This window comes from Megascapheus bottae, chromosome 8, assembly GCF_031878675.1.
Source record: "Megascapheus bottae isolate mThoBot1 chromosome 8, mThoBot2.hap1, whole genome shotgun sequence".
Taxonomy (NCBI): domain Eukaryota; kingdom Metazoa; phylum Chordata; class Mammalia; order Rodentia; family Geomyidae; genus Megascapheus; species Megascapheus bottae.
In genome coordinates, this window is record NC_143516.1 from 57,052,605 (window position 1) to 57,078,942 (window position 26,338).

A 26,338-nucleotide genomic window follows, 5' to 3' on the forward strand; every position below is an offset into this window, starting at 1 on the left:
CTTTATTTATTTATTTTTTTGGGCAGTTCTGGGGCTTGAACTCAGGGCCTGGGCACTGTCCTTGGACACCCTTTGCCCAAGGCTAGCACTCTGCCACGTGGGACATAGTGCCACTTCTGGCGTTTTCTGAGCATGTGGTTCTGGGGACCTGAACCCAGGGCTTCCTGCATGCTAGGCGAGCACACAACTATTAGGCCACACTCCTGGCTCCACTTCTAGCCTTTTTGTAGCTAATTGGATGTAAGAGTCTCAAGGACTTTCCTGCCCTGGCTGGCTTCTAACAGTGATCCTCAGATCTCAGCCTCCTAAGTAGCAGGCATGACCCTGGCACTGGCTATGCTAAGATTTAAGTATATAAAGAACCAAAGGAAGGGAAGAAAGGAACACTGTTAGGTAGCCAGAGATAAAAAGTGGCAGACATCGCAGGTGTCAGATATCATGTGGCCTACCCATGGTGCTTTGAGTTCACATAGTACCTTGGGCTCCTGCTCAAATGTTTCTTCTTCCCCTAATGCCCTAGGTACTGCCTGCTCAACCAATGAAAAGAACTGGGGATGCACATGCACAAGCCATCAAGAAACCAGCACAAATAGTCCAGGGAAGGAGCACATTGATTTCTCTGTGCTGTCCCTTTACAAGTAGAGAGTCTCTACATTCAGGGTTTTCCTTTCATTTTCAGATAAACACTTCCCTGCCTTTTCATTCTTTTGTGGGCAGAGAAAAATAATCTGTACCTATAGATAGCATTAAGTCTGAGATTTTCCAATGTGGGATCCTTCAAAACAGAAAAGGCTGGGTAAATAACTGGTAATTATTCTAGGCATGGTGGCACATGTTTATAATATCAGCATTTGAGAGGCTGAAATTGCATGATTAAGACCACCTTAGAAATACACTGGATTGTCAAAGAAAAAGAAATGTACTGGGATATGATAAGTTATAGAGGTCTCTTGGCACTCACACAGTGAGTCCAAAGAAGGATATTCTTGAGAGGATATCTTCTTAAGAGAGAAAATCTGTGATCACAGGGGCTCAACAGCTATGTGCATTTCATCATTTAAAATAATATTTACCAAAATGAACTCCAAGAAATGGAAACAAGATTTTTTTTCTTTTTGTTTTCTTTTCGTTTTGTCTTGTTTGTCTATCTGTCTTTGGGAGGGCACAGAAATGGAGGGACAAAGGATGAAAAAATTCAGCAGTGGTACTCACTAGATACCATGTTGAGGACAGAATGGAAAAACTGGGAGAAAGCAAAGAAAGGAGTGACATCATTCAAAAGGAAATGCATTTATTACCTGACTTATGTAACTGTAACTCCTCTGCATATCACTTCTACAATAACAATAAAAAATATATAGGGCTGAGATTGTGTCTTAGTGGTAGAGTGCTTGCCTAGCATGCATGAAACTCTGGGTTTGATGCCTCAGTGGCACATATAAGCAGAAAAGGCCAGAAGTAGTGGCTCAAATGATAGTGTTATCCTTGAGCAAAAGAAGCTCAGAGACAGTGTCCAGACCCTGAGTTCAAGCCCCAGGACTGGAATATATATACATATATTCACATATATCTACATATATGTGCATATGTGTGCATGCATGTGCGCACACACAAACACATACACACACGCACACAAAACCACATTAGGCTTCATCGCTAGACCCTGGGTCAAACTCCTCCTCTCCATGAATTGAGTTCAAATCCTTGTTTTTTGGGTCATGGGGCTTGAACTCTGGGCCTGGGCGCTGTCCCTGAGCTCTTCAGCTCAAGGCTACCACCCTACCCCTGGGCCTTAGCCCCACTTCCAGTTTTCTAGTGATTAATTGAAGAGAAGAGTCTCAGGTTCTGTAGTGCCCAGGCTGGCTGGCTTTGAACCATGATCCTCAGATCTCAGCCTCCTTGAGTAGCTAGGATTACAGGCGTGAGCCACCATGCCCAGCCAAATCCTTGTTTCTAAGGGACTCAAGTCTCTCTTAAATGACCTGAGAGCCTGTTCTAAGTAGACATTGCTTTTTTGCTCTCCTTTTTAATATTTTCTCTCACATAGCACACAGTTGATCTTGCATCACAAACCACAGTCTCTTCACTTGCCTTTGTAGATCTCTTCTCTCTGCCTCTTTAGTGGTCTTCGGAAAACGTGATTATGTACATCCTTCCTGCTGCCATTAGGAAAACCACTAAAATTTTTAACATAAATATCATAACCTGTAAGAGAGTGGTAATGTGGCTTTGCTTACCTCAACAGCTGCTTTCCATAGCAGAATCACTCACTCCTTGGTAGTATTTTGATGGAGGAGCAATGCTTGAGCCAAGGCCCACTTATGAATCAGTTATATTGTTTTCCTTCAATTTATTCATCATCAGTAAGGTAGAACCTGATATGGCAGGGTAGATGCTATCCAGCTTCACTACAACCTGGTCTTTTGGTTTGGGGAGAAGCATTTAGTCCCTGGGGCCTAATTTGGTTTCCTAAATTTATAAAATAAAATATTTATTAAGTGGTATAAATCAATAGTGATTTAAGTTTCTCTTGTCTCCCTCTCTCCCTCACTTCTTTCTCCCCTCCCTCCCTTCCTTTCTTTTCTTTCAACTATAGTTGGGGATCTTCTGAACACAAGGATCCAGTATCAAATAGATGCAGCCATCAAGACGAAAGCCCAATAGCTCAGGTAGGTTCAGGACACTGTGGAGGCCACAGGCCAATTTTCTAGTTCCTGCTACTGAAGGTGAGGGAGACTGCAGGCCTAGACAGCCTCTGGCCCAGCCACTCATGATGTCTCATGTTCCTGGCTGCCACTTCTGCTATGCCTCATCTAGGAGTGGTTCTTTATGTGGAAAAAGGAGGTAGTCCTCTCCATTATCATCATTGCTCAGTCAAGAGCATCCAGCAACTGTAGGAGTGAGTTAGTCTCATCAACCATTTCTGTGCTAAATTGTGCTTCACATACTGCCCTATTCATTCAGAAAATTCAAGGGTCTGGGTATTACTTCCTACCTATGCTCAAACTACATAACAATGTTTTGTATATCTTCCCATGTACTGCTTCTATTCTTGTTCTTACTCTTTCGGTGACAAATGGGAGGTGGTAAAAGAATTAAATAGGCATTGTCCAGTACTGCCCAAAGCAGACAGACATAAACTTCTCATGAAATCCAAACAAGCCAGCTCATCTGTCTACCTGTCTCCTAGCTTGCCTGGCCAAGGAAAACAGGAAGGCACGTTGACTAGGGAGAATTCAGCATCCATATGTCCCTCATCCAGCCACTGCCTACAAAACTCCAGTGTGAGCAAGAACTTTCCAGTTCCACTATTTAGTGGGTCCAGGCCTGGGGTGTTTGTTACATCTTTATGAATGTAGTAGACCCTGCTTGCTGGAAACAACAGGGGAAAGAGCAGAGCCTTGGTTACTGGCTGTTCCCCCACCCCCACCCTTTCTTTTTTTTTTACTTAGAACTTGGCATTTCCCTGGGTCAATATGACTCTAGACTCATCTTTTACGTTCTAAATCAAGTTTCTACCAAATGAAGGAAAACACTTAAAAATCACAACGACACAAAACCCCCTAGTTCTACTACTACAGCCTGTTAAATGCAGATAGCAAGGGAAAGGACAGAAAAAGACCATTTTTTTCATTTTGGCATGTTCATGTGGCTCCACTGACAAAGAATTCTCTTTTCAGAAGCCATAACTTTGAGATTGAAAAGAAGGCCAATGGGACTATAAGCTGATACTCCTGTGATACACACACACACACACACACACACACACACACACACACACACAACAGTAATCGTTTTATTACAGGAAATAAGCATTGAGCTCGAGGTATTCCCAGAGTGGCCATCCATGGTGTGAAATGCTGGGTTGGTCACGCTGTGGTAGGGAGAGAGGAGCCCTGGGGTATAGGGCAGGAGCCTGGCTCCAAATCATGAGATGTATCTGGAGATTCATACCAACCAGCAGTCCAAAGTTCTTAATTACAAATGTTTCTAGCCCTGGGGGAAATGAGTAAACTGAGGTGAGAAGATTGGGTGAAGTACAGCTAGGGTGTTTAGGTTAAACTACAACATCCTTGCTTTCTTGTCTTTTTAAGGTAAGAAGCTACAACTCTTCATGAATTCAGCTCAGATTCTTCAATCTCAGAGACAATTTAAAAATATATATGGCAGAGTGGATCTTGCTGTTCTTTTGTGGTTTTTTTTTTTTTTCGGGTGGGGTGGGGTGTGAGTGTGTGGCTGGGGCTTGGAAGCGTGGTAAAGTGCTTACCTAGCACGCACGAAGCCCTGGATTTGCTTCCTCAGTACCATATACACAGAAAAAGCCAGAAGTGGTGCTGTGGCTCAAGTGCACTAGCCTTGAAAAAGCTCAAGGATAGTGCCCAGGCCCTGAGTTCAAACCCCAGGACTGGCAAAAAAAAAAAAAAAAGGCTAAAGCTCAGAGTAGTTTAGTATCTTGTCTGAGATCAGCCAGCCAGCAGTGACTAAGCCAGGAACAAACCATGTGAGCAAGAGCTCCAAGCTCTGTGTGTGTGTGTGTGTGTGTGTGTGTGTGTGTGTGTGTGTGTGTGTGTGAGTGAGTCACCTCTCAGAGAAAGTCAATCTTTAGCTTTTTTACTCCAGGTTAGAACTTGATCACTTGAGCTACAATATACTGTTTTTATTTGCTGGTTAACTGGAGATAAGAGTCTCGTGGACTTTTGTGTCCATGCTGGATTTGAACCACAATCCTCAGATCCTTCCTGAGCAACTAAGTGTGAGCCACTGACCAGGATTGATTTTTGTACATATTCAGAGCTAAGCGATATAAACTGTTTGCTGTAGGCTGTTCCTGTTCCACACTGAGTCAGATGACCCAGGGCAGGCCTTGTTCTTACAGGTCCTCAGAGCCTACACAGTCAAGTCTTGCCTAAGTGTGATCCCATACCTGCATACTCATTGACCAGGGAGCTAGATCACAATGCCTCCTGAGGAGCTAGGATTATAAGTGTGAGGCACTGATGCCTGGCTTAGGTTAAATTTTAAGATGAGGGAGTAAGTTTTTGGTATTTCATTGTAAAACTGAAACTGACATTGTAAAATACTTGGCAAAGGAAGAGCCAGGAATGTGGCCTAGTGGTAGAGTGTTTGACTAGCATGCCTTAAGCACTGGGTTTGACCCACATACATAGAAAAAGCCAGAAGGAGTAATGTGGCTCAAGTGGTAAGAGCACTAGCCTTTAACACAAAGAGGCTCAGGGACAGCTTCCAGCCCCTGAGTTAAAACCCCAGGAAAAGAAAAAAAAAGAAGAAGAAGAAAAGAAAGAAGGGCTGGCCTAGTGGTACATGCTTGCCTAGCATGCCCAAAGCCCAGGGTTCAATTCTTCAGTACCATATACAAAGAAAAGAGTTGGAAATGGCTGTGGCTCAAGTGGTAGAGCTCTAGTCTTTAGAAAAACCCAAGGACAGTGCCCAAGTCCTGAGTTCAAGCTCCAGAGAAGGCAAAAATAAAAAAAAAAGGTGTATCTCTTTGAGCTGGGAGTGAGAGTGTGGGCCTAGTAGTAGAGTGCTTGCCTAGCATACACAAAGACCCAGGTTTGAGTCCTCAGTACCACATACATAGAAAAAAGTCGGAAGTGGTGCTGAGGCTCAAGTGGTAGAGCTCTAGCCTTAAGAAAGCCCAAGGACAATGCTCAGGCCCTGGGCTCAAGCCCAGGACTGGCAAAAAAAAGAAAGAAAGAAAGAAAGAAAGAAAGAAAGAAAGAAAGAAAGAAAGAAAGAAAGAAAGAAAGAAAATATCTGGCAAAGGAGAAGAAACCATTATAGACTTGTCCTCTTTAAAATCATAAATAATATATATAACACATATTATATATACATATGTATATGTATGAGTAGTATTGAGGGGGAATTTGATGGCAGAATATATTTTAGGGAAAGAAACATTTATTTAGTGAAATTTAGTGAATCCAATATTAGCTGGAATTCTCCAAGGAAAGAGTGGGAGAAAGTTTTTTGAATAGAGAATTGACATATTCATCTTTTCCTTACTATATCCCAAGGCCCACAATCCCCTTATGCTTACTTGCTTAATTCCTACAATATATCTTGGAGGTAGCTCCTCTGAGGTCACCATTCAAAAAGGAAAAAAATAAAAATGAAAGAAGCTGAAGTTTAGAGTGGTTCAGGTATCTTGCCTAGAGTCAGCCAGCAGTGACTGAGCCAGGGAGGAAACCAAGTCAAGCAAAGCAATCACAAGGCACGTTCCAGAGAAAGTCAGAGGCAGCGGAACTAAGGAAGTACACACTTCCTTCCGGTGGATTAATTAGTGTCTGATGGAGAGAGAGGGTGCAGCAGTTGGTTATCAGCCTTCCGGTCAAAAGATCTTGACTACCTTTGGCTTTGTTGCCACTCCTTTGCAATTTTGGTCTAGACTCAGTTCATCTTGGAAAGGAATGTAGCCCACACAGATGCGTGTAAGTCAGTAAATCACTCCTCTGCACGGTCAAGCTTCTCCCCACTGGGGAGCCAGGGCTGGGCTGGGGCTGGGGCTGGGTCAGGTCTAAGCCTTTATGAAGTCACCTGGGCCAGAAAGTGAATCTGGGAAGGAAGAAGTCCTTGGCTTACCCCACTCAAAAATTCACAGGGAAATCATCTTTGGGGCCACACCTCTGTCCTTTGGCTGATTCTCCTATTTATTTTACCCAATTAGCCAGGATGTTCTCAGCCCTTATCAAACACCCATATGGCCAAGGGCACATCCTTTGGTGGAGAATGTTTCCCTGCCCAGTGAATGTGGAAAATAGACTGTTTTTTTTACTGTTTTTTTTTTTCTCTCCAAGTCCAATTTATCTAAGCTTCAAGGCTACAAATTAAAGGAGAGTAGAACAATATTTATAAACAACAATTGAGTCTTTTTTCCTTCTTTCTTCAGTGTAACTGGGACACATTCAAAGAACATGTCTAATTGGTAATTACATTGCAACCTTCATGGTTTCAAAAGAAAATATTGTTCTTTAAACAAATGAACATTTGAATTCCGTATTTAACAAATGTATGCCTAGCTGGGTATCACTGGCTCACCCCAGCTACTTAGGATCCTAGCTTCTTAGGAGGCTGAGATCTGATGATCATGATTCAAAGCAAGCTCAAGGCAGAAAAGTTGTGAGACTTTTATCTCCAATTAAGTGGCAAAAAGCCAAAAAAAATGATCTGTGGCTCAAATGGTGGAGTGCCAGCATAGAGTTAAAAAGCTAGTGTCTAGTTAAAGCCCCAATACTGGTAAAAAAACCAATCAATCAACCAGTGTACTTAAATTAAGAAGCAATCCTAATGAAAATGAGATAGTTAATTAAAATAGGCGCCAGTGGCTCACGCCAGTAATCCTAGTTATTCAGGAAGCTGAGATCTGAGACTGGCAATTTGAAACTAGCCCGGGGGAGAAAAGTCCTTGTGAGACTCTTAATCTCCAATTAACCACTCAAAACTAGAAGTGGTGCTGTGGCAAAATTGCTCAGGGACAGCTCCCAGGCCCTGAGTTCAAGCCCTATGACCACCAGCAACTTCCTCCCCCACCCCCCAAAAATGTTCTAAAAGAGCTGCATTGGATACCATTTTATCAAGCTGAAGCTGCTGAAGCAGAGAGCTCAAGAGAGGGTGTTTTTTTTTTTTTTTGTTTTGTTTTGGTTTTTTTTTGCCAGTCCTGGGCTTAAGCTCAGGGCCTGAGCACTGTCCTTGGATTTTTCTCAAGGCTAGAGCTCTACCACTTGAGCCTCAGCACCACTTCTGGCTTTTTCCAAACATGTGGTACCAAGGAATTGAACCCGGGTCTTCGTGCATGCTAGGCAAGCACTCTACCACTAGGCCAAACTCCCAGCCCTCAAGAGAGTTTTTAAGAGACAACTTAAAAGATGCTTTGACTGAGTACTGTGAATTAAGTAAAATTTCCACAACTATTGGTGTCCTTTTGTTGAATCCATTCTTCAAGGCCCTCTACTTTTAATCATCTTGTTGGCAGAAGACAGAAGATTCTGACAGATAGCCATCTTGAATGGAAGGCAAACAACCCTTCAAACAAGTAACTGTCATCTCTTACTATCTTAAAACAATCAGCCCAAAACAGAGAGCTTCTTGTTCCTGTTCTAGTAAAGTGTTAACAACTGGACAAAAGTCCAGAAACCCTTCAAGGACAAAGTCTGAGCTAATAGTCAACCAGGCTGCAACTTAGGACTGTTTTACTATATCTGCCGTTTTCATGCTTTCTCCCAATTCTTCCTGTTTAACCTGATGCCAACATCTATACCTGAGAAGACATTTGATGAAGCAAAGTGTTACTTGCCTATGATTGTCATATAATAAATCTCCTTTCTTTGCTCTTCACCATGTCTTTTTATTTGGCATTTGGGAGCAAGTGGTGGACCTAACTTGGGACTCCTGGACTTTGAACCTGGTGTCTGAAACCCTGGTTTTAACCTGGGGTTTCACTCATGCTGAAGGCTAGCTCTGAAAAACAATACAGGCTGGAAAAGCTTCAGGAATGGAAAGTCTGTGATGGGAGCTGGGGAGCAGAGTCTTAGAGTGATCTAAGAATGACCACGGTTCAGCTCTTGGCTATAAGTGACATTGCTGAAATGGAGTGGAGGTGACAGTCACTGGGGAGAGGTGATCTAGGCACAATAGACCCTGAGTGCTGAATCAGCCATTCTCACAGACACCCTGCAGGGATGCAGACCAGAGTTGGAGTGAAGAAGACAGGAAATTGGATACTGAACACCACATGTGTGGAATGGTGCTTGGAGGCCATTGTGGCAGTGGTAAAAGGGGAACCTCTGAGGACTCGAGGGGTCATTCAGTCCTCTTCAGGAGCCTAGGGAAATTGTACGTTGTTCTACCAGAAAAATGTATTTCCTCAAATTCATAAATCAGGCTCTTCATATAAATGGTTTACTAAGGGACAAAGCATTAATTAGGATGGGAGAATCACAGAACTCACAATTGTAATCCTTAAATGCAGATACAGAAATGATGTCTAAGCCAACCCAAGACCACAGCTCACCAGACTGACATGCAAAAGCAAAACTTCAGTTAAAAATCCTGGAAGGAGACAGGAGTTTAGACTAGTGGTAGAGTTCTTGCATAGCATGCACAAAGACCCAGACTCGATTCCATGGTAACACAGCTGGAAGTGGTGCTATGGCTCAAGTGGTAGAGCTCTAGCCTTGAGGAAGCCTAAGGAGAGAGCTCAGGCCCTGAGTTCAAACCTCAGGACTGGCAAAAAACAAAACAAAAAAACAAAAAAACCTCAACACTTTAAAAAAAAAAAAAAGAAAGAAAAAAAATCCTGGAAGGAAAGCACGAGGAATCTTTGGATTCCTTTCAAGAATTAGAGAGAGCCGGGTGCTGGAAGCTCATGCTTGTAATTCTAGCTACTCAGGAGGCTAGAGGTTTGAGGATCATGGTTATCTGAAGCCACCAGGAGCAAAAAAGTCCATGAGTCTTTTAGCTCTAATACCTAAAAAAGCTGGAAGTTGAACTGTGGCTCCAGTGGGAGAACACGAACCTCAAGCCAAGCAAGTTTAGGAAACAGAGTCCAAGTCCTGAGCTAAAATCCCAGACCTGGCATGGGGGAGGGGAGGAAAGAAAGAAAGTTAGAAAAAGTTGACTTATTTGCTGCAAGTTTCAACCTGCCCTCACTTTATTACTCTTTTCTGTGAGGGCAATAATGTGATTTCTTCTTCATGATTCTAGGCTTTAACTTCTTTAGAGAAAACATTATATAAAAAAACATTATTTAAAAGCATTTCCTTTAGCAAAGCATACATACACACATACACAAGTACAGAGACTTATTATTGAATACTTTGAACTATCTCCCTAGCCCTATCAAAATTAATTAAATTAACATTCATTTAGCTAGACTAAATCATTTACCAAATTCAGAAAACTAGTATTAGGCGATAGAAAATTAAATAACTAATAGGAGTTATAATCATGTTGAACTGATTTATAATTTTAACTTCAAGCCAACTCCATAAAATGATTTAGTGTTTAAAGGCTGAAAAATTTAAATAGACAAGTAGGTCCTCAGCCCTTAGAGTGCCCGATAGTTACCTTTAATTATTAAATTCACTCTTTAACACAAATGCCAAAATAGCTTTTCATGAGCAAGTTTAACCTTGGTAAGCCATTATAAAACGTGAAATAAATGAGTAAGACTTAGCTCTGTTTTCTAAGACAGTGTGACTGCCAGATTTACAGATCAGCAAGCCATGGCCTTCTCTGCAAAGATTTCTTTCATCCTGTGCTGCAAACTTCTTTGGCTGGGACAATGACAGGACCAAAAGTCCTTGCAGTTACTAGGAAGCCAGCACTGTCACTTATTCTTGCAAGCCAAACAAACCACTTTTATTTGTAAACTACCCAGCTTTAACTATTTTGTGGATGGCAATGGCAACACTAAAAAAAAAAAAAGAAAGATGAAGACAAAAGACATTTATGTATATCCATTCATTACCTATATTGATATAAATAAATTATTTTCTTTTTCCAGTCCTGGGGCTTTAACTCAGGCCTAGGCACTGTCCCTGAATTCTTTTACTTAAAACTAGTGTTCTACCGCTAGAGCCATAGCACCATTCCAGCTTTTTGTGTGTATGTGCTATTGAGAAATTGAATGAATCCAGGGCTTCATGTATGCTAGGCAAGCACTCTACCACTAATCCACACTCCCAAGATGGGGATGTATGGTCACATAGTCAGGATATAGTCTCCTCCCTACCACACTGCTCCTATGGACTGTGAACATGTTATCTCATGTCAGGAAACCTCCATGTCACTTGGGCTCCATTCCTCAGCTTGAGGCATGCCAGTGCTCACCTGCTGTTGGCAGGAGCAGCTCAGGAGAGAATAATTATTCTTGTTGCTGCTCTTATTCATAGAGACTCAGGCACAACGATGATTCTACCATTGGCTGCTGGTAGAGTCAGAAGGACCACAGAACTTCACCTGCCTGCAGATCTGGATCTTGTCCTGATTTTGGATTCTCTGTGAATTTAAGGTTCCCAGAGTTTCTCAAGTGTTTGATTACACCATTAATACGTTCATCTCACCTCCTTATTGTACTCATTCATTGGCTGCTAAGTACAGGGCCATTCTCACCATTTTATATAGATCTTTTTTTTTTTCCAGTCCTGGGCTTGAGCTCAGGGCCTGAGCACTGTCAAGGCTAGAGCTCTACCACTTGAGCCACAGCACAACTTCTGGCTTTTTTCTATGTATGTGGTACCAAGGAATGGAACCCGGGTCTTTGTGCATGCTAGGCAAGCACTCTACCACTAGGCCAAACTCCCAGCCTATACATCTTTTTTTCCCCCCCAGGAAACTGCAATTATTTTCATGTTGAGACAATATGAGTGCCTAATCTATTTTAATCTACTCTGTTAAAAATTTTTAAAAAGCCTACTGGCTATTGCCCACCTAACTCATTTTATAATTACCAATGAGTATAAGCTCAGTTTGAAATTATTCTCTAACTTGTGACCACCAACAGCTAATTACCCCTGAAAGAATTTAATTATTATCCATTAATAGTGGTATAATTTTCTTAGGTAGAAGGATAGCTTTGTAATTCACAACTTTGAGCAACATGTTTTCATCAATGAATGATGTTCATATAGCAGGATATGTGATTTGCAGTTTACATAGTGTTCTCATATCCACCATCTCACTCAGTTTCACAATGCCACACTTTGAAAGACTCAGTTTCACAATGGCACACTTTGAAAGATAGCTTATCTATTTTGTAGCTAAGCTAACCGGTTGAGAAAGGTTAAGTGACCCACTCAAGGTCATTCAAATGAATTAAGAATGAAAACTTTTGACTTAATGTTGATTTTCTTTTCTTTTCCATTTCCTCTTTCTTTCTCTTGGGAGTTTGAACTCAGAGCCTTTATGGTTGATAGGTAAGCATCCTAGCATTTAAGGCGAACTTTTAGCCTGCATCTTTTATTTTTGTAAATCATCTCATTGAGTAATTGCAAAAACAAAATCTTATAAATGCTATGAAATGCAGAAAATTAAAAATGGATTCCAGTTTGTCACTATTCGCTATTATCAATTCCAAATGATCAAAGACCTTAATGCCAGATCCAAAACTTTGAAACTATCATAAGAGAGAGTAATTAGAATTATGGTTATAGGTAGAAACTTGTTCAGAAGAGTCCCAGATGCACAACAGATAGGAGAGTGACTTGATAAGAGTGACTACACCAAAATAAAATGTTTCTGCCTGGCTAAGGACATAGTTACTAAACTGGAAAGTCAGCCAACAAACTAGAATAAGATCTTTACCAACAATAGATCAGACAGATGCCTAAGAAGCAATATATACAAGGAGCTCAAGAAACTAACCACTCCCCAATCTAATAAATCAATCACTCAATGAGCTAAGGAGAAACTTCTCAGAAGACAAGGAACACAGGAGAAAATGCTCATCATCCCAGTCAAGAAGTAAATGCACACCTAAACAACTCTGAGATTCCACTTCACCTCAGTTAGATTGATCAACAATGCAATTTCAAACAACAAATGTTGCTGTGGGTGCAGGGAGAAAGAAACCTACTGTGCAGTAAGTGGGGCTACAAACTAGTAAAATCACTATGGAAAGCAGTCTGGGAGGTTCCTTAAAAAAAAAAACAAACAAAAAAAAACCTAAACATCAAACTTCTCTACCACCCAGCTATACCACTCCTGGACATCTACCCTGAACATCATGAGCCAGGATATGATAAGGACATCTGCACAGCCATGTTCATCTCTGCACCATTCACAATAGCCAATATGGCCCACAATAGGTGAATGGATCCAAATTCACCTATAAACAATGGAATTCCAATAAGAATGGCCTGTAGACACATGAAGAAATGCTCAACAACTCTGGCCATAAAAGAAATGCAAATCAAAACAACTCTAAGATTCCACCTCATTCCAGTTAGAATGGCCAGGATCAAGAAATCTAATAACAACAGATGCTGGAGGGGATGTGGCCAGGAGGGATCACTACTACACTGTTGGTGGGAGTGCAAACTGGTTCAACCACTATGGAAAGCAGTATGGCAGTTCCTCAAAAGACTAAACATAGACCTCCCCTATGACCCAGCAATTCCATTCCTTAGCATTTACTCAATCGTCCAGAATCAAGGACATACTAAAGCCACTAGCACAACGACGTTCATTGCAGCACTATTTACCATAGCAAAGATATGGAACCAACCCAGATGCCCCTCAGTTGATGAGTGGATCAACAAGATGTGGTATTTATACACAATGGAATTCTATGCTGCCATCAGAAAGAATGACATTGCCCCATTTGTAGGAAATGGAAAGACTTAGAAAAAAATCATATTAAGTGAAGTAAGCCAGACTCAAAGGAACATAGGCTCAATGATTTCTCTCATTTGTCCTAATCAGTAGAAACCTTGGGCTCTCCTAGCAGAGAATTACTGTAGGGCAAAACCTAGATACATAAGACCATATAGAATGACACTAAATGAAAGGACCTCCAGGATACAGAAACAAAAGCCATATAACGAGTGATTATTGCCCTTAATGTACTATGTTACCTCTCATCTCTTTTGCTGTCCCTTAGTTATCTCATATTGCTACAGTATTTCACCTTGTTATCTGATATATTGTATATATGTGTATTTGGTTATTTGAAGTTGGATAGGGAAGGGAGGAAAACAAGATGAGGGGTGGGGAGTGGGGGAGGGAAATGGGGACCAAGACATGAGAAAGGTATCAATGTTTGTGAAGTAATACACGTTCTATCTGGTGAATATAATGTAACCCTTCTATTAATTAGAATAAAAATATATAAAAAAACAGTGGAATTCCACACAGCCATCAGAAGGAATAAAATATTGTCATTTGTAGGGAAATGGATAGAACTAGAATAAATCATGCTAAGTGAGGTAAGCCTAGCTCAGGGAGACTAACAGTTCAGGTTCTTTCTGATATGTAGAAATTAGATCTAAAGTACACTGGGGTATGAGAAATGATACAGGATTCTAGATGCTGGGGAAAGGTGCTCATTGGACACTGATGAAAGTGAATATACAACTTGTGGGTGGAGATGGGAAGGAGAGACTAGAAAAGAATGAAAGAACAGAACACACTGCAAAAAGAGATGTGTTCATTATCTGACTCATGTCATTGCAACCCCTCTGTACTACACCTCTATAATAACAATAAAGTAAATTAATTTTTTTAAAGTGCTATGAAGAAAATAAAAAACATCACTTTCTTAGTGAAGACTGCTTTTTAAGATTTCTGGGTATTCCTGACTACTTAAAGTGACTTTTGTTTTATAAAACAGATGAACTTCAACCACTATGGAAAGCAGTGTGGCAGTGCCTCAAAAGGCTAAACATAGAACTCCCCTATGACCCAGCAATTCCACTACTTGGCATTTACCCAATCGTCCAGAAACAAGGGCATACTAAATCCACTAGCACAACAATGTTCATTGCAGCATTATTCACCATAGCAAAGATATGGAACCAACCTAGATGTCCTCAGTTGATGAGTGGATCAACAAGTTGTGGTATTTGTACACAATGGAATTCTATGCTGCTGTCAGAAAGAACGACATCGCCCCATTTGTTAGGAAATGGAAAGACTTAGAAAAAATCATATTAAGTGAAGTAAGCCAGACTCAAGGGAACTTAGGCTCAATGGTTTCCCTCATTCATCATAATCAGTAGAAACCTTGGGCTCTACTAGCAGAGATCTGCAATAGAGCAAAATCTTGATACATAAGGCCATATAATGTGAAGCTAATTGAAAGGACCTCCAGGATATTGAAACAAAAGCCATATAATGAATGATTGTTGTCCTTAATGTACTATGTTGTCTCTCATCTCCTTTGCTGTCCCTTGGTTGTCTCATATTGTTATAGTATCTCACTTTGTTATCTGATATATTGAATTTATTTGTATTTGGATATTTGAAATTTGATAGGGAAGGGGGGAAAACCAAGACAGGTGGGGGGTGTGGGGGGGGAGGGAAATGGGTACCAAGACATGTGAAAGGGTATCAATGTATGTGAATTAATGCACCTTCTATCTGGCAAATATCATGTAACCCTTTTACTAATTACAATAAAAATAAATAAATAAATAAATAAATTTAAAAAAAAACAAAAAACAAAAAAAAACCAGATGAACTTGAGGCGCATCAGCTCCTGCAGGTTGGCAGTTCAGACATGGCCAAGTCCAAGAACCACACTATGCACAACCAGTCCCCAAATGGTTCCAGTGACTTGCCTACATAGTCTACCCCAAGCTTGGGAAGCCCATCCATGCCTACAATGCCAAAGGCCGCAGGCTGGCTCTAGGCCAGAGCCTAGGCTCTGGCTAAGGCCAAGGCTAAGGCGCAAGCCAAGGCCCAGGATCCAGCTGCCACTCCAGCTCAGGCCCAGGCCTCAAGCCCCTAAGGGTACCTAGGGCCCTGTGAAGGCTCCACGATGAACACCTCTGTCTGCCATTGTGAAGACAGGACAGATGTGGCTACCTAGCTGCCATCTGCAGTGTGTGTGTGGGGGGGAGGGCTCGTGGCTTGTGTCATTTCTACCAATAAACCTGAGGCAGGATCTGGTAAAAAATAAATTAAAACAAAGAAACAAATAAAACAAAAAACAAAAAAACAGATGAACTACAAAAACAGATAGTGAGTCAGGCACTGGTGGCTCACGTTTGTAATTCTAGCTACTTGGAAGACTGAGATCTGAGGACTATGGTTTGAAGTTAGCCAGGGCAGGACAGTATGTAAGATTCTCATCTCCAGTAAGTATTTAGAAAAAGCCAGAAGAGGTTCTGTGGCTCAAGTGGTAGAGCGCTAGCCTTGAACAAAAGAAGCTCAAGGACAGTACTCAGATGTTGTGAGCATTTAATAGGGTAAAAATATAGCATGATGGATACAATAAATATAATATGAAAGTGGTATATGATGAACATATTGTGGAATGCTAAATGAATATGATATAAAATAGTGATATAATAATATGAGAAGAGTAGAGTAATTAAATGAAATACAGTAATGATATTAAACAGAAATATATTGCCAATACAAACATACCTAAAGGCTTATGGACATGGGAGATAAACTATGATGTAAGGACACGTATGACTGTAACCACAGGAACGGTCAGGTGCCTGGCTCACAAGATGAAATATCATTGGAGCCCAGACACCTGGGCAAGATAGATAGAGCAAGCAACCAGCACATCTCTGGGCACCACTGACCAAGGAGTGTAACCAATCCAGACCAAGCAAAGACCAAGACGTACCCAATCCAAATCAAGCACGATGGAGTTTGGGCCAGAAAGGAGCAGGGCAAGGATCAATATAGACCAAAGACACAGAGTGAAGGATGGCACTTCTGTTGGCCTTAACCGAGACTGTGGTTCAAGGATCTTTGGTCTACAGAAGCTGCTCGTTGCCCCAGAAGACCAACAAAGACCGCGACTCGTTGTGCGGCCCTGGAGCTCACACTGAGGCAGGACTGGGAGCTGCGTCTAACATCTGTCCCTGTTCAACTTTGGGACTAAGATGTCAGAGAGGTGAGTCCAGCGGGTGTGTGGGATAGGCAGATTAGGATTAGGCAAGTTAGACAGGAACTAGAATACAGTGTCAACTCTGCTAAGCTATGTTAAATCAATAAACTATGTTGCATCGTATTATCTTCCTATTGGTGAATTACTTCACCTGATTATGACATCAGATGCTGGAGTTCAAGCCCCATGACTGGCAAAACAACAATGACAATAACAACAAATAGATGAAAAAAACCACAGATGGTTTTGTAAGCCCATGTAAATTCCACCTTCTGCTACCCATGCAAGCTATAGAGCACATCCTGTCACTTTAAGTCAGGTCCCAGAAGCTCATATCTGTAACCCCAGCTACTCAGGAGGCTGAGATAGGAGGATCAAAGTTCAAAGCCAGCCCGGGCAGGAAAGTTGGTGACACTCTTATTTCCAACTAACTACCAAAAACCAGGAAGTGGTGCTGTGACTCCATTGTTAGAGTACCATGGTACCTTGAATAGAAAAAGGCTAAGGGATTATCACTACTGAGTACAAGCACCAGCACCACACAAAATACGTGCAAACAAAGAGTCCTGTTATCTTGAACTTTGAAAGCCATATTCATATTATTTTGTTTATGTTTACAGATTTAAAAAAATATGACATACTGCTTTTCATGGATTTGTCTTGAACTTGACCAGTGCTTAGTAATCTTTTTTACTTTATGTGTGTGTATGTTCTGTATATAAGTACAATGGCTTATAATGTTGAAATCAATAAATTTGTAGTAATGTCTCTAGGTAAGATTACAGGCATTCCCATTCGATATGAATGACATGGAAACAATGTGTTACAGATTAAACAACATATAATATTTGGTAACCATGGCAGTTAGAACAGCAGGAGAAGCAATGTATCTGCTGTGTGCATTCTGGCTGTCTCATTGTGAAGCAGTTACCTGTGTAAAGAAATGTGTTGGAGTGTCCTCCCACCACGATGTCCACGCCTTTCACTTTCTGCGCAATGAGTTTATCCATTTCAAAACCAGAATGTCCCAGTGCAATAATTTTATTCACATTTAGCGTTTTTAATTTATCAACTTCAGGTTGCAATGCAGTGATTTCATCTTCAAACACTAAGTTCGTGCCTAAGGTACAAAATAAATACAATGGCTAGTAAGTTATGTTGCTTATCAATATAATAAACACCTTATGAGAACTCTTCAAATACTAAGATCAAAATATATCAAAATACAAAATCAAAAATAATTTTAATCATTCACTTAATATTGAATTAGTTGAGGACTGTAGGTAACTCCCTCCCTCCCTCCCTTTCTCCCTTCCTTCCTGGCTAGAACTCATGGCCTGTCACTCTTGCTTAGCATTTTTCACTCAGAGTTGGTGCTCTGCCTCTTGAGCCACGTTCAACTTTCTGCTTTGTGCTGATTAGCTGGAGATAAGAGTCTTTTGGATTTGTCTGCCTGGGCTGGCTTCGAACCATAATCTGTAGCTCTCAGCCTGATGAGTAGCTAGGATTATGAGCCATCAGTGCTTGGTTATATTGCAGTTAACATTTGCTTGGATTCAGTTCCAAACTGCAAGAAGAATCCAGCTATTGCTTATTTTTTTTAATCTCCTTTTATATTTGGACTTTGAAAATACCCATGCAGAAAAGGCCTCAGCTTATAAGTATGAGGTGCACACAGTATTACCAACTTCAAGGCTCTGGAAACTTGGGACAATCATTCTTCCAACCTAAAGCTGCCAACTGGAAGTGAAATTGTGGCTCAGTGGTAGATTGCTAGAAGAGCTTAGGGACAGCGCCCAGACCCAGAGTTCAAGCCCCACAACTGATAAATAAATCTAGAACACCAGCCTTGAGTGGAAAAAGCCAAGCAAGAATGTTAAGCCCTGAGTTTAAGGCCTAGTACCAGCATACAAAACAAGAACAAAAACAAACTGTCAGCAAGCAGAGCTGGATGATGGCTTAACAAATTTTACAACTTTGACTGTCAGGAAAATGACAGACTCACTATCTGAAGTCACACCTAGCCTTTGTCACAGATCATCCTACTTCACCTGAACTTCCTTAGGCTAATTTCTGAGAACAAGCTCAAAGATGAAAATGCTGAAACATAAAAATAAAAAACAACTCTCATAAAGCACTTTTTCTTTTTGCCAGTCCCGGGGCTTGAACTCAGAGCCTGAGCATTGTCCTCGGGCCTTCTCAAGGCTAGAGCTCTACCACTTGAGCCACAGCACCACTTCTTGCTTTGTCTATGTATGTGGCACTAGGGAATTGAACCTGGGTTTTGTGCATGCTAGGCACTCTGCCACTAGGTCAAACTCCCAGCCCCATATTGCCTACAGGGGCTGGGAGTTTTGCCTAGTGGTAGAGTGCTTGCTTAGTTAGCATGCACGAAGACCCAGGTTTGATTCCTCAGTACTACAAAGTAAAAAGCTGGAAGTGGTGCTGTGGCTCAAGTGGTGGAGCTCTAGCCTTGAGAAAAAGCCAAGGACAGTGCTCAGGCCCTGAGTTCAAGCCCAGGATGGGGGAAAAAAGCAAGAACCTACAAAGTTCAGTTTGAAAACTCTCTTTCCAGAAAGCAGCAAAACTATTAAAAAACATACAGTGCTAGTACACAGACAGGCCTTCAAGTGGAACAGATGAATTGAGAGAATGAGAGCATCTTCTCAGTTAGGAGAGAAGGAAGACAAAATTTCAGAGAAATAATTCTGAGGATGGACAAAAAAACTCTCTTTTCCTAATGTATCAGAAACCCCACAGGATGGAAAGGCTCACACACAGATCACACCTCTAATCCTAGCTACTCAAGAGGCTGAGATCTGGGGATCCTGGTTCCAAGCCAGCCTGGGAAGACACATTGTGAGAGACTCATCTTTAATTAACCAATAAAAAGCTGAAAATGCAGATATGGCTCAACTAGTAAAATACTAGTGTTGAGTGGAAACAAATAAGTGTGATATACACAAGAATTTTACTACCTAGCTATAATGAATTAAATGTTAGAAGTATATGTTATATAGACTAGAAAGACTAGAAAAATTGAGCTGAGTTAGCCCATTATTATTGGCTATTCTTTTGGTTTGAATGCATTAAGTAAAAAGATACTGTTTATGTCAATAAAGAAATTCACTGAGCAGAGAGGTAAGGTCTTTAAGTAGTAAGTTTGAACAACACAGAATCCATCAGATTGTCTTACCAGTGTTGTGTTAAGTGCACCCTTTCTTTAGCTGTTCGTTCTTTTACCTACGATCATAAAAATAAAGCCAAACCCTGACATAATGCTTTTATTTTCAAGTTATAAGTGCTACAAAAAGTAAAATATACCTGGGTTGGAGAGAGAAGGCGTTTCGTTTGAGGTATATCCTACAATTCCCACAGCTTCACCACCAAGATTAAGAATCTTGTATGGTAAATACAGTCCTGATATTTGAGATGCCAGTGATCCCTTTGCCTTAATGTTTGCACTCAGAATTGGAAAGTTGGCCTTTTTGAGGAGTGGATCGATCAGCCCTTCTACACCATTATCAAATTCATGGTTTCCCAGTGCCTAGGTAAAAGGAAAAAGAGAAAAAAGGAATTACGCACCCTGCCAATAAAAACATATGTAAAAAATATATATTACAGTAACTCAATAGCTTCTGAAACTGGCTGGACTCTATGAGACAGTCCCCAAGGCCTGGTGTCCAACTCTCTAGACACTTGATCATGAAACCTTGGGGCTGGACCAAGGGCCAGATAGCTCATAGACTGCCCAACCAGTGAAGGTGTTGGCACAGTGCACAGGCACTATCTTGCCATGCTTAGATTCAAGCAAGCTTCAGGGTCTGCCTTGAATCCGCTCTGCCTGGCTTTTCAAATTCTGTTTCCTTGTATAAGCCCACATTTTAGAGCTAATCATCCAAACCATCAACTGCTTGTGAGAACATAACTATCCATTGACAGGACTTTGACCAGGCACTGGCGGCTCACACCTGTAATCCTAGCTACTCAGGAGGCTGAGATTTAAGGAACATAGTTTGAAGCCAGCTTGGGCAGGGAAGTCCATGAGACTCTTATCTCTAATTAGCCAGCAAAAAGCCAGAAGAAGAGGCATGACACAAATAGTAGAGTGCCAGCCTTGAGTGAACAAGCCAAGAGAAAGTGCAAGGTCTTGAATTCAAACCCCAGTACCAGCATAAAACCCAAACCAACCAAACAAAATAAACCAGGGCTTTAGAAAGTGAGAAGGTAAAACTTATTGAGAGCAGAGCCCAGAGGCCTTGCTCCTCACTGCAGCTCCTGGGTCACCATTGCCACGGATTGTTGTGGTTCTCCTCCTACTCCTGGGGAAGTAAACAGGGGAGAGCGGGACCCAGCAGCTCTCCATTTTACCATGCTGGCTGCTATGGGATCCATTCTATGGATCCAGTCTATGGCTGCTATGGGATCCATTCTGCCACGTTTTGTGGGGAATAGGGGTGGTTTCATGTATTGTTCGTGTGACCCCAATTCTCTTAGGGACTGTAGGAAAAGAAACAATAACTATCATCCCAGCAAACTTTCTATCTTCTTTGGCTCCCTCCATTAGGAACTTAGAACTGCCTGCTCTAAGACTACCCAGGCTCGTTTCCTAACTTAATACTTGAACCAGTGAAGAGGATTCCTCTCACTTAGCCTTCTCAGCTAAGTGGTTCACTATATGGTTCATTCATTTATGTTGTCTCTGGAGCCACCACTTCCCTGCCACCTCTGTTCTGCTTGGTGCCATGGTCCCCTTTCCCATCATACAGGTGCTCCTTGACTATCTGTACTCAAACGGTTTGTATGCACAACCTACAGGGCACATTTATACAGAGAAAGCAGCACAATGTCCTCATGTTCCCACATCTGTCTTTCCTGTCAACTCCAGAACTTCTCAGCTTGCCTTTCCCCACATCTCTGATGGGCTACCTTTGTTGATGCTGTTGTGCTTGTGCCAGTACTGTGGCTTGAATTCAAAACCTGGTGCTTTTCCCTAGCTTTACTGCTCAAGACTAATGCTCTAGCACTTGAGTCTTAGCTCTACTTCCTCCTTTTTTGTTTTTGCGGTTCCACTGAAGATGAGTCTCATGGACTTTTCTGCCTGGACTGGTGTTGAACTTTGATCCTCAGATTTCAGCCCCCTGAGCAGCTGGGATGATAGGCACATCTCACCATCTATTCCTTTTACCTCTTCTACTTATCTAGTTCACTTCCCTCCCAAGAGCAGATCTGACCTTAGAGGCTCTCCTAATACTGGTTTTCTTTTATTTTTAGAATGGTAAGGTTTCTTCATATGATGAAATATATCTCTTTTATTATATAACAATCTGCTTAAGTGTAAAGTCGCTTTGTTTTTAGCCTCCTTGAGAAGCTACTATTACAGCGTGAGCCACTGGCTACCAGCCAAATTCTTTTGGCTTCTGAGACAAATTCTCATTATGTTTCTCCAGCTAGCATCAAGCTCAAGATCATCCTTTTGTCTGTGCCTCAGAGTTCTGAGATGACAGGTGTGTGTCACTGTGTCTAGCCAGTCCTGTAGTTCTCTATAGAAAGATTACACATCTTTTCAGTGACAGATTCCTAGCATTTGGTAACAACGGAAGCTACAAAAAACCCCAAAGAAACCAACAACAATTATCTTTAAGTAGTTGAACAAAGGGTTTCAATTCAACATGTCAGTTTGTGAGTACAATGCATCTTGAGCACCCATTTCTATTACTACAGCCTTAGAGGAGTCTTTGCCTTTTTCTCCCTGATCTCCAAATTGGCTTCCAAATTGGGCTATTGATGATGGGCACAGCTCAATGCTACCACCCAACCCCTTGGGCTGGGCATTGTTCCTGAACTCTTCAGCTCAACGCTACCCTTCTACCCCTTGAGCCACCGAGCCACTTCCGGTTTTCTAGAGGTTAATTAGAGATAAGAGTATCACGAACTTTAGTGCCTGGGCTGGCTTTGACCCACAATCCTCAGATCTCACCCTCCTGAGTAGCTAGGATTATAGGTGTGAGCCTCTGCGCCCAGCTTCAAATAAGAATCCTTTATACGCAGTACCCCCAAAAAGAAGAGAATTTTCTAAAAATGGCACGGTTATTTTTCCTAACCAGATCAGGAAAGTCCAAATACTCTTATCTCCAATTGCCCATCAAGAAAACAAAATAAAACAAAAGCTATAGCAAAAACAAAATAAAAAACCCAAAAAAACCAAAACTCAGGAATAGTGCTCAGGCCCCAGAACCTGGACAGACCACCGCTCCCCGCCCCCCACATAGAGCCAAAGTCATTATAGGCTATCTTACTAGCCTTTACTCTCTACCAGTATATCTACTGAATCTTTCTGACTCTTAGATTAGATAAAACTTGAAAATATCATATTGCTAATCTGGACAGACCTTTGCTAGTCCCCATTCACCCTGAATTTGACAAGAACAAATCCCATACAAGACACTTCCCACTTTGCTATAACTCACCTAACTAATGGTCTCACCAAGTGCTTATTAAATGCATTGCTTTACAACTTTCTTTTGTGCGGTGACTATAAAAGCTCATTTAACTTCTCCCACATGGAGCAAGCCACTCAGAGTAACTTGAATCAGTGTTGCGGGACAACGGTTACTCATTTGGATCAGAAGAAATGATTCTCATCTTTCCTTTAAAGTAGAGCTGACATTTTATATAAACATGATTATGACTTACCAATTACTAATCATCACCTTAGGCAAGTGATTTTGATGGCCCTAAATTATAATTTCTCTTTCTTATCTTTTTCTTTCCAAAGATTTAATTCTGATATCAGATTTATTCATTCATTGGGCTTTCCCTTGGTTTTCTTACTCATAGCTGACACGTGTGTGTGTGTGTGTGTGTGTGTGTGTGTGTGTGTGTGTGTGTGTGATGGGGCTTAAACTAGGCCTGAGAGCTGTCCCAGAGCTCTTCAGCTTAAGGCTACCACCCTTCCTTTGAGCCAATCCTGTTTTCTAGAGGTTAACTGGAGATAAGAGTCTCAGTTCCTTTTGTGTCTGGGCTGGCTTTGAACCTTGATCCTCAGATCTCAGCCTCCTGAGTAGCTAGGATTACAGGTGTGAGCCACTGCGCCTGGCTTAGCTGACACTTTTGAACCATACCTCTACTCCTCTGGCATTTTGCTAGTTAATTGGAGATGAAGTCTCATAGACTTTCCTATCTCACTTGGCTTCAAACCATGTTCCTCCAGGTCTCCAGCTTCTGAGTAGCTAGAATTATAGTCATTAGCCACTGGTGCTTGTCATAACCTTGCATATTTTTACTACCAGCACAATATTTCACTAAACTCATCTTTTTTTATTTAAGGGAGTTGAGCTTAGTTAGCAAAATGACTTGTAGCATCTCGAATACCAGAATCATGAGTGGAGAAATACCCCATCCCCATAATCTTTAAGAAGGAATGGTAGTAGGTAAAACACCAAGAGCAAATTAAAATGCAGTTTCTTGCCAAGCCTCCTCATAAGGGTGGGTGCCTCGCATCTTGGCCATACAACTTGAGCATCTTGTCCAGCTCCAGCTCCTTAACCCCACTTACATGTATAGGAAAAAGCCTAAAACACTGTTTTTGTTTTTTAAGAAAACAGTAAAGAGCTGGGCGCTGGTAGCTCACACTTCTAATCCTAGCTACTCAGGAGGCTGAGATCTGAGAATTGTGGTTTGGGCAGGAAAGTCCATGAGATCCTTATCTCCAATTAACCATCAAAAAAACCAGAAGTGGTGCTGTGACTTACAGTGGTTGAACACTAGTAAAAGAAATTCAGGAGGGGCCGGGAGTTTGACCTAGTGGTAGAGTGCTTGCCTTGCATGCACAAAGGCCAGGGTTCGATTCCTCGGTACCACATACATAGAAAAAAGCCAGAAATGGTGCTGAGGCTCAAGTGGTAGAGCTCTAGCCTTGAGAAAGTCCAAGGACAGTGCTCAGGCTCTGAGCTCAAGCCCAGGACTGGCAAAAAAATAAAAAAAAAAAGAAATTCAGGGACATCAGCATTTAGGCCCTGAGTTCAAGCGCCATGACTGACCAAAAAGAAAAAAAAACACAAAAAACTGATTTTCAGGAAAGAAACATTCCATATTCTCCATCTAGCTTCTCCCAGCCCAGTATATCTGACCCTTAAATACCTGAAGCACTGCTGCCATTTAAAAATCATAAAAACATGCCATCATTCATGGCTCACACCTGTAAATGCAGGATGCCAAGATTTGGGGATCATGGTTCAAAGCCAGCCTAGGAAACAAAGTCTGCAAGACTTTCACCTATAATTCACCAGCAAAAAGCTGGTATTGGATTTGTGATTCAGGGAGTAGAGTGTCAGCTTTGCGCAAAAAAAACCTAAGGAACAGAGCCCAGGCTCTGAGTTCAAATCCTAGTACTGTCCCTTGCCCACATGAAAGTTAACAAACACATGAAAATGTTAAGGGCAAGGGAGGTGATTTGATTCTTTTGTGGCTGGGAAACCTGATGTGAGCTCTGAGGAATACAATTTGCTGTTTTAGCACCTTCCGCAGGTATTTAATATTCACCCTGGCTGTGTGTGGTTTATGAAAGCTCTTTGAATTTGAGAAACCTTCTGTTGACTAAGGGTAAGGCTGAAAGTCCTATGAGTCAGTAATTAGCAGTAATAAAAAAAATTGTGTCTAAAGTTTGGCTTGTAATTCAGGCCAAGGTTTATTTTTCGTTTTGGAATAAACAGTATTTTTACTTAGAAAAATGTCTCCGAGGCTGGGATCCTGGCCTAGTGGTAGAGTGCCTAGTATGCATGAAGCCTAGGTTTCCTCAGTACCACAAACACAAAAAAAGCCAGAAGTGGTACTGGCTCAAGGGGCAGAGTGCTAGACTTGAGGAAGCCCAAGGACAGTGCCCAGGCTCTGAGTTCAAGCCCCAGCACTGGCACAAAAAAATCTTGGGTAGTTATGAGGCAATTATATCTTTATTCATTTATTTATGTACTACATGCATAAAAGAGTCAAGAGGCAGCTCACAAAAGGGGGAAAAACTTTTCCAGCTCTTCAGTGGAAAAAGGATTAATATCCAGAATATACTCTAATGAATTGAACAGACTGCTCTTAGAAGAAGAAATATAAATAGCTAATAGATAAATGAAGAAATGTTCAGGCTGGTGGCTCACTCCTGCAATCCTAGTTATTCAGGAGGTTCTCAGTTTGACAGGAAAGTCTAAGAGACTCATATCTCCAGTTAGTCACCAAAGAAACAGGGAATGGACCCGTGGCGTTAATAGAGCACCACCCTTGAGCAACAAAATTCTGGCCCAGAGTTCAAGTTTCAGTACTGGCAAAAAAAAAAGCGCACAAGGTCTTGAGTTCAAGTCCTGGTACCAACACACATGCACACATGTGCATGCATGAATGCACAACACACATATGTTAAGAAAGTTATTTAACATGAGGAAATTCTCAAGGGATATTTTCTGAATGTATGAGGAAGCAAATTACCCAGAGAAGGGAAAGAAAAAGGAAACAAGTAATTTCTAAGATTTAAGGATCAGTTATTTGTCTTTAAGCCCCTTGGTACAATAACCCAGGTAGTTTTACTCATTAGGTTCAGAATTCACTACATAGACCATCTTGTATGTGAGCTGTAAGTGTGGGAAAAAGTCAACAACATCAACAACAAAACTCAGTCTTCCTGGCTTCTCATAGAAGCACTGCTTTTGAAACCTTTCGTGAGTGAGCAGAGTGATAATTTTAACAGAAAACTCAACCACAAAA

General features: G+C 41.4%; 1 protein-coding gene across 1 annotated transcript in view; it reads right to left on the reverse strand.

Annotated features, from left to right (window-relative positions):
* Nt5e (5'-nucleotidase ecto) overlaps nucleotides 1–26,338 on the reverse strand; it is a 64,038-nt gene that overhangs the window by 22,799 nt on the left and 14,901 nt on the right. Inside the window, exons 2-3 of the mRNA XM_090338483.1 lie at nucleotides 19,913–20,135; nucleotides 17,520–17,708 (exon numbers count right to left, since the gene is read on the reverse strand). Coding sequence (XP_090194609.1) covers nucleotides 17,520–17,708; nucleotides 19,913–20,135 — 412 coding nt within the window. The remainder of the gene's footprint in view (nucleotides 1–17,519; nucleotides 17,709–19,912; nucleotides 20,136–26,338) is intronic.